At 47.8% G+C, this 9,195-nt stretch overlaps 1 protein-coding gene across 2 annotated transcripts in view; it reads left to right on the plus strand.

Annotated features, from left to right (window-relative positions):
• Positions 1–7,773, plus strand: part of LOC140420926 (sodium- and chloride-dependent neutral and basic amino acid transporter B(0+)-like) — a 113,645-nt gene extending 105,872 nt beyond the window's left edge. For both annotated transcript variants that reach the window (XM_072505083.1, XM_072505084.1), the window contains one exon: positions 6,738–7,773. In XM_072505083.1, the coding sequence (XP_072361184.1) occupies positions 6,738–6,875 (138 nt within the window). In that variant the 3' untranslated portion in view covers positions 6,876–7,773. The remainder of the gene's footprint in view (positions 1–6,737) is intronic.
• Positions 7,774–9,195: the final 1,422 nt, after the last annotated feature.

Genomic DNA, 9,195 nt, shown 5'->3' on the forward strand with positions numbered 1-9,195 from the left:
GATTGGCTAACCTGGGTGTCTGCCATTGCCTGTCTTTACCGCATTATGTGCATGAGAGCATATTATGACATCCCCCTTTTTAAAAAAAAATTGTCAGTTGCTTCGAGCATATACGACATATATACAGATATAACTATTTACAGCGAATGGCGAGTGAATGCATATGTACATATAAGGTGTCTAGCGTGCAGATACAGAACAATATGTACAAAAAAAATATCTACAAGTCCAATCTCTGGGGCTTGCGTCGGATCCTTGTCGATCGCCTGAGAGATGGAGGTGGGGACGACGGCGCCTTGACAGGCGGGATTGCAGCCAGATTGGTGGCCTCGTGGTGCGTGGTGGCCGGAGAAGACATGACAACAGTGGAAAAGTGAGATTCAGGCAGGCAATTTTGTGTAGTGCCCTTCTGTTGCGCCTGACAATGGATCCATCAGCCATGCGAACCACGAACGACCTGGGAGCAGCCTGTCGAACAACAACTGCTGGAGCTGACCAGCCTCCACCAGGCAACTTGATGCGAACAGCATCTTCCGGAGAGAGCACAGGCAAATCAGTAGCATGAGCATCGTATGTCAGCTTTTGCTGATTCCTGAGTTGCTGCACCGTTTGCAGCACTGGGAGTTGATCTAGGTCTGGTAAATGAATGGCTGGAACAGTCATCCGCAGGTCTCAATTCATAAGGAGTTGTGCTGGAGACATACCGGTGGACAGAGGGGTTGCCCTGTATGCCAGCAGCGCAAGATTAAAGTCAGAAGCCGAGTCCCCAGCCTTGCAGAGCAGTTGTTTCACGATATGGACTCCTTTTTGACCTTCCCGTTAGATTGCGGGTAATGCGGGCTTGAGGTAATGTGCTTGATTTGGTAGATCATAGAATTCATAGAATTTACAGTGCAGAAGGAGGCCATTCGGCCCATCGAGTCTGCACCGGCTCTTGGAAAGAGCACCCTATCCAAGGTCAACACCTCCACCCTATCCCCACAACGCAGTAACCCCACCCAACACTAAGGGCAATTTTGGACACGAAGGGCAATTTATCATGGCCAATCCACCTAACCTGCACATCTTTGGACTGTGGGAGGAAACCGGAGCACCCGGAGGAAACCCACGCAGACACGGGGAGAATGTGCAGACTCCGCACAGACAGTGACCCAAGCCGGAATTGAACCTGGGACCCTGGAGCTGTGAAGCAATTATGCTACCCACAATGCTACCGTGCTGCCCCGTGCTGCCCCGAGGTACAGCCTCGCAAAGTTGGACCACTCTTGGCTATGGAAGCAGGGACCGTTGGCACTCACGGCAGTGAGCGGAATACCATGCCTGGCAAGCGTCTCCTTGCAGGCCTTGATGACTGTCCTTGATGTGAGGTCGGACACCACTTCCGGGTAACTCGAAAAGTAATCGATGATGAGCACATTGGCGTGAAAAAGGTCAATTCGCAGCTTAGACCACGGAGAGGTCACCATCTCGTGTCGCTGGAGTGTTTCTTTGGGCTGAGCAGGCTGGAAATGCTGGAAGGTCGCACAGTTGAGGACCATATTGGATATGTCCTGGTTGATTCCAGGCCAATAGACAGCCTGCCGGGCCCTGCGCCTGCATTTCTCGACACCGACGTGTCCCTCGTGGATCTGTTTGAGCACTAAGCTCTGGAGGCTGCGAGGAATAACTATGCGATCTAGCTTGAGGAGGATCCCCTCGACGACTGTCGGGTCGTCCTTAACATTAAAGAACTGAGGGCATTGCCCTTTCTGCCAACCATTTGCAAGGTGATGCATGACCCGCTTCAGGAGAGGGTCCTTGGCAGTCTCTTCTTGAATGTTGGTGACTCTCTCGTCTGAGGCCGGGAGGTTGCTGGCACACAGTTGATCCTGTGCCTCAATTTTGCGGATTAAGTCGACCTGTTCACAGGGCGAGGTGCTGGCGCGAGACAGGGCATCCGCAATGATTAGCTCCTTGCCCGGTGTGTATACCAACTCGAAATCATACCTGCAGAGTCGAAGGAGAATGCGCTGAAGCCTGCGCGTCATGTCATTCAAGTCTTTATGAATGATATGGACGGAAGGTCTGTGGTCAGTCTCTACTGTGAAGGTTGGTAGACCGTAGACGTAGTCATGGAACTTTATAATGCCGGTTAGGAGGCCCAGGCACTCTTTTTCTATCTGAGCATACCTCTGCTCAGTGGGAGTCATGGCCCTTGACGCATAGGCCACTGGAGCCCAGGACGAGGAGTCATCCTTCTGGAGGAGCACCGCACCAATACCGTCCTGGCTGGCGTCCGTGGAGATTTATGTCTCACGCTCTGGGTCAAAAGTACCGGAGCAGTGGTGAGCTTTGCCTTTAACTTGAGCCACTCTGCTTGATGTGTGGGTAGCCACTGAAAGACAGTGGACTTCTTCACCAGATGCCTGAGAGCCGTGGTGTGTGATGCCAGGTTGGGAATGAACTTTCCCAAGAGGTTAACCATACCGAGGAAGCGGAGTACCGCCTTTTTGTCTTCTGGGGTCTTCGTGGTGCTGATGGCCTTGACTTTGTCCAAGTCCGGTTGCACACCCTGCTGGGATATTTGATCGCCCAGAAACTTGACTGATGACATGCCAAAGGAGCACTTGGCCTTGTTCAACTTGAGGCCATTTGCATGGATGCGTCGAAAGACTTATTTGCGGCGAGATATGTGTTCCTCGGGGGTCGTGGACCATATAATTACATCATCTACATAGACACGCACACCCTCAATGCCCTCCAGCATCTGGTCCATGATCCTGGGAAAGATTTCAGAGGCTGGAAACACCAAACGGCATGCGGTTGTAACAGTACCTTCTGAAAGGTGTATTAAACGTGCAGAGCTTCCTGCTGGACTCGTCCAGTTGTATCTGCCAGAAACCACGCGACGCATCTAGCTTTGTGAAGAATTTGGCATGTGCCACCTCACTGGTTAGCTCCTCCCGCTTCGGGATCAGGTAGTGTTCCCGCATTATGTTCCGGTTAAGATCTTTGGGATCTATACATATGCGCAACTCTCCTGAGGGCTTCTTCACACAGACCATCGAGCTGACCCAGTCAGTCGGTTCCGTCACTTTCGAGATTATACCCTGGTCTTGGAGCTCCTGCAGCTGCGCCTTTAAACTGTCTTTCAGAGGAGCCGGCACCCGGCGTGGTGCATGGATCACAGGCATAGCATCAGGCCTGAGTAAGATTTTGTAGCGGTACGGCAGCGTGCCCATCCCACTGAACACATCCGGGTATTGTGACAGGATTTTGTCAATGATTCACATTGGCAGAGGACATGGCATGTATGCGCTGCACGAGATTGAGTAGCTTGCATGCTTGGGCACCAAGCAGGGAAGCTTTGTCAGGCTTGATGATTTCCAATCGCAGTGTGGCATTGATGGTCTTGTTGGAGACAGGCAGATGACAAGACCCTAACGCAGTGATGGCTTTGCCATTATAATCAAGGAGCTGGCAGGCTGGCGGAAGAATTTTTGGTGTCTTTTGATGCGATCAAGATCTGCTTGAGATATGAGATTGGCTGAAGCACGAGTGTCCAGCTTGAACCGGATGCTGCATTGGTTAACGTGTACGAGAGCACGCCATTCGTCCGCAGAATCCACGTTGAGGATAGATAGGCGTGTTGCTGAATTTGAGGAGGCCTTGTCACACATAGTAATAATGCCCACACGATATGGGGACTCCAGGCAGTCGTCCTCTGGATCCGTGGTGCTACCAGGATCAGAATCCAGTAGCCCGTGCTGCACACATCGAACGCGTTTGCGTTAGAAATGGGATCGGTGGCCCACGATCGGTGGTGCAGACCTGCACAAGGCTGCATAATGTCCAGGCTTCCCACAATTTAAATATCGTCTGCCTCTTGCAGGGCATTGCCGCTTTAAGTGGGTGGTGCCGCAGTTCGGGCACGTCATGATGTTGACGTTGTTACGCTCCCTGCGTCGTCGCACATGCGCAGTGTGTTCAGCCGCCATTTGCACCTGTCTGTTCTCCCGTCTGTGGTGCGCATGCGTGGGACCCTGGGAAAAGTGCGCCAAATGGCCGCCTTCATTGATACTAAGGTGCTGCATCCTGGCGATGGCCTCTCTGCCTCGTGGGAGGCAAGTTGGTCCTGTTCTGCCGATTTAAGACAGGAGTAGCGACTTTTCGCCTGTTCATGCACTTTGCACGTCTCGATTGCGACTGGCAGGGTCATGTTTTCTATTTTTAGGAGCTGCTCCCGCAGGGCGTCAGAGTGGACCCCAAACACGATCTTATCCCCGATGAGGGAATCAACGGTGTCACAATAGTTGCACGATTGCGCTAATTTCGGGAGATGAGTTGGAAAGGATTGGAATGGTTCATCCTTATCCTGAAGGCGTTCCTGGAAGACATAGCGCTCAAAGCTCTCGTTCGTTTTGCCTTCACAGTGACTGTCGAATTTGGCTAAAACAGTGTTGAATTTGGTCTTGTCCTCGCCGTCGGCAAAAGTGAGCGAGTTGAAGATTTGGATGGCTTGGTCCCCCGTAGTCGATAGGAGCAGCGCGATTTTTCTGGCATCGGACACATCCTCGAGGCCCGAGGCCTCAATGTAGAGACTGAACTTCTGCTTGAAGACACGCCAGTTGGCGCCGAGATTGCCGGAGATCCGTAGCTGTGGAGGGGCCTGGATCTTCTCCATGCCGTTGGAAGGCATGAGTGGATTTGGGGAGAGAATGGGCAAGATCAGAGGGATTCCTTTCCATGTACGAACCATTTGTGACTGGACATTGCTAATAAGACACTCCAGATTACAGCTTTGTGCTGTCAGAGTTTTTTTTTTAATGGTGTTTCGAGTTGGTTTTAGTGAATGCAACCAACACGAGAGCTGGATGCCTCAAAGTAAAGTAAAGTGGCAACAGGAATGAGAAGGAGGCTGGTGGTCACTGAATTATTCAAGGTAAATTACTTAGATGAAGTAGACTCCTGGTACCATGTCGTGTTATTCACCCTGGGTTAACACGGACTGCAATTGGATGCAGTTGTACTGGAAAGCAGACACCAAACTTAAGCGTTGGTTCAATACGATTTATTGATTCTGTAAAATGCACACAGCTTGCTATGGGTTGACACTCTATTAGTCTAAGTGTGCTAACTCTAAGTAATCAGACCAGACTAGCTCTGAGCCACGTGTAGAAGGTGCTAAATGATATATACACCCTGACTGTCACTACAGTTGTCACCAGTGGAAAAACCCGGAGTGCTGATGCCTCGTGTGTTTTATAGTAGGAAGCCCCCCCTCTAGTATTCTGTCTGCTGATTGGTTGTGTTCTGTCTTGTGTGTTGATTGGCTAACCTGGGTGTCGGTCATTGCCTGTCTTTACCTCATTATGTGCATATTATGACAAGTCCCAGAGGCTACGTGCGCAGGAGATGGCACGGCAATGAGTGGCACTGAGGCCAACACTGCTAGGGCGGCGACCGCAGTGGAGAGACTGATGCACGCTGTTGGCACCATGAGTGAAGGTGTACAAGGCGTCGCGCAGTCGGTGACGGCCATGGCTAGGGGTCTCGGCGGGGGATGTCAGCCAATGCCAGGCTGTGATCATCCAATCCTGACAAATGGGCTTCAATTGTATGCAGCCTTCTCCCTCATCGTCTTAATTCCGATTATAGCTGGACTTAGAAATAAACTTTTTCAAAAACCTTTGTCTTTTCCCCTTGATAATTAACAGAGGTGAATTTTCATTTGATAGTGTTAGAGGCCTCTCAGTACAACAAGGATTTTTTCTCCCTTTCCCATTCAGATTCGAAGGTCACCTGGTGTATTCCTCTCTACTCCAAATGCAAAAGCAAAAAGATCCATAGCCAATTGGAGGAGTCCCAGAGGCTACAGGTGCAGGAGATGGCGCCGCCAATGAGTGGATTTGGGGAGAGAATGGGCAAGATCAGAGGGATTCCTTTCCATGTACGAACCATTTGTGACTGGACATTGCTAATAAGACACTCCTGATTACAGCTTTGTGCTGTCAGAGTTTTTTTTTTAATGGTGTTTCGAGTTGGTTTTAGTGAATGCAACCAACACGAGAGCTGGATGCCTCAAAGTAAAGTAAAGTGGCAACAGGAATGAGAAGGAGGCTTTAGGACCCTGATTGACATTCAACAGGAGCTGCTTCAGACATGTCTGCACTTTACCAAGATGGCGTCCTGAGTACTTCCCAGCTGAAGTGCATGCAAGCATCTTGGGCACCATTTTCAATCCTAATGTGACCCCATACAGCTCAAAAGGCAGCCACGAGACAGGTCAATTTAATCCCCGCAGCTTTGTTTCAGAATGAGAAACTTGGACATTGATAATAGTTAATTATAATCACTTAGTGGTACAGCCTGAATCAAATGGTTCTGATTTTGACATCCTGTTTTTTTCATCAAGAGGAAACATATTATTGACCCAATAACTTTCTTGATGTGTCAATATTTGTAGTAAAGTATTTTCAACCTTGATTCTTGGAGTTTAGACATGGGAGTATAATCTCTGTGATAAATTTACAGATTAAATAGGTTTTGGTATAATTCATGTGTTGGAACAAACTGCAGGATAATATGATGAAGATCAGTTGTTTTTCAAGTTGGAACATCGGAACCTAGAAACATAGGAACAGGAATGGGCTATTCAGCCCATTGTATCAGCTACACCATTCAATGCCATCCTGGGAGGTTAATGGTTGGTTAAAATTGGGCTGAAATGATTCAACACTTCACTTTTATTTTCACAGAAAATTTCTGCTGCTTGTACACCAGCTCCAGATTGGGGTCCATACTTGGAACAACACAGAGGGGAAAGATATGGAAACAGGCCTGATTCTACCGAAGCCCCTAATCGTGTACAACTCCTGGCCCCTTGTGAGATGTGAAAATTTAAGGGATCATTTCTTGTTCAGATTGTAAACACTGGTCCTGAAAATCCATCACCTTTCTGGTGTTCCTCCATTGTAATGACCGTGGGAGGTCTCCAGAAAAGCCAACAAATTCACCTGGATCCAGGTTCGACTTTGTCTGAAGTTTCCTCTGCCCACTGCAAACATGGGCATCAATTTGGAGCAAGGTGGCGCAGGATAGAATTACTGGGCATCAGAGCTCCTGCTTCATGAACCTTTTGTCATTCTCTGACCTGAGTCCTGTTGTTAAATAGATTAATGCCAGATGGTGAAGCATGAAACCGGGCACAGGCTTTTTCCTTGGTCATAGGAATATTCACAGGGTGCAGAGTTACAGATCTCTGCCTCCTATCTATTAACCCGGTGTTGCAGCAAACTCTCTTTATATGTGTTCTCAGTCCTTAATCAAACAATGTCCATCGCCTGCGTATTTTTAACAATATAATCAACAAAATTTACAGATTCCCTGTTCTTTTTCAACATAAACTGAATAATATTCTTCAATTAATTACAAAGCAATCAAAGAGAAACAAATTGTTTTGCCATATTTCCAACAACCCATTACACCACAAACAATCATCCCTCTTGCAGGACCGTCAACAATTTCTTGGAACTAACATTTGTCTCTGTAAAACAATTTGATAATTGGTGACTAGTGTTGACCCATTTTATTTTAGAATTCTCTTTTCTCTCCAATGCTAGGTTTTGTTAAAGGGATGAAATAATGTCCCGATGACTTTCAAGGACAACTGCCTCAGTATGTTCTATGCTTGATTATATTTGTCCTTTTTCCATGGATTTCTTGCTCAGCAGCAAAGATAACTCATCCGACATGACATCTGTACTAATAAAATGGCTTATCCCAACTATTCTACATTGACTTTAGATTTATATCACTTATACCGAGGTTCAGTGAAAAGCATTGTTCTGTGTCCAGTCCAGGCAGATTACTCCAGACATTTTCTTTTGTTAAATTTAAATTTTTTAATTCATTTTTTCCAATTAAGGGGCAATTTAGCGTGGCTAATCCACCTAGCCTGCACATCGTTGGGTTGTGGGGGCGAAACCTACTCAAACACAGGAAGAATGTGCAAACTCCACACGGACAGTGACCCAGAGCCAGGATTGAACCTGGGGCCTCGGCGCCATGAGGCTGTAGGGCTAACCCACTGCGCCACCGTGCTGCCCAGATCACTCCATACATGAATACATACAAAGACTATATTATAAACATACTATAAATACACGGTGTAAATACATAAACATAGACATCAGGTGCAGCTCACAGAATATTGTGCTAGAACTGTAGAGAAGATGCGTAGATAGATCAGTTCAGTCCTTAAGATCAGTTCAATTCATAAGAGTCTGGTAACAGCGGGGAAGAAGCTGTTTTTGAACCTGTTAGTGCGTCTTCCCAAACTTTTGTATCTCCTGCCCGGTGGAAGAGATTAGCAGAGCGAATAGCCCAGGTGGGAGTGGTCTTTGATTATGCTGCCCGCTTGTCAAGGCAGTGGTAGGTGTAGATGGAGTCAATGGATGGGAGGCGGGTTCATGTGATGGACTGGGCTGTGTTCACGACTCTCTGTAGTTTCTTCTGGTCTTAGGCTGAGCAGTTTCCATGTCAGGCTGTGATGCAGCCAGATAACATGCTTTCCATGGTACATCTATAAAAACTAGAAAGAGTCATTGTGGGCATGCCGAATTTCATTAGTTTCCTGAGGATGTAAAGGTGCTGTTGTGCTTTCTTGGTCATGGTGTTGACGTGGGTGGACAAGGAGAGTTTATTGGTGATGTTTATACCTAGGAATTTGAAGCTGTCAACCATCTCCACCTAGGCATCATTGATAAAGACAGGAGCATGTACGGCACTTCACTTCCTGAATCGATGACCAGCTCTTTAGTTTTGCTGACATTGAGGGAGAGGTTGTTGTCATTGTACCATGCCACAAAGTTCTCTATCTCCCTCCTGTACTCTGACCCGTCAATGTTTGAGATTGAAACCACTACATCAGCAAACTTGTCGATGGAGTTGGAGCCGAATTTTGCCACACAGTCATGTGTATAAGGAAAATAGTAGGGGGCTAAGTACGCAGCCTTGCTGGGCCCCGGTATTGAGGACAATCGTGGAGGAGGTGTTGTTGTTTATCCTCACTGATTGCAATCTCTGGGCCATGATGTTGAGGATCCAGTTGCAGAGAGAGAAGCCGAGTCCTAGGTTTTGGAGTTTATCAGCTTGGCTGAGATTATGGTGTTGAAGGCGGAGCTGTAGTCAATGAACAGGAGTCTGACATAGGTG

This window comes from Scyliorhinus torazame, chromosome 5, assembly GCF_047496885.1.
Source record: "Scyliorhinus torazame isolate Kashiwa2021f chromosome 5, sScyTor2.1, whole genome shotgun sequence".
NCBI lineage: Eukaryota > Metazoa > Chordata > Chondrichthyes > Carcharhiniformes > Scyliorhinidae > Scyliorhinus > Scyliorhinus torazame.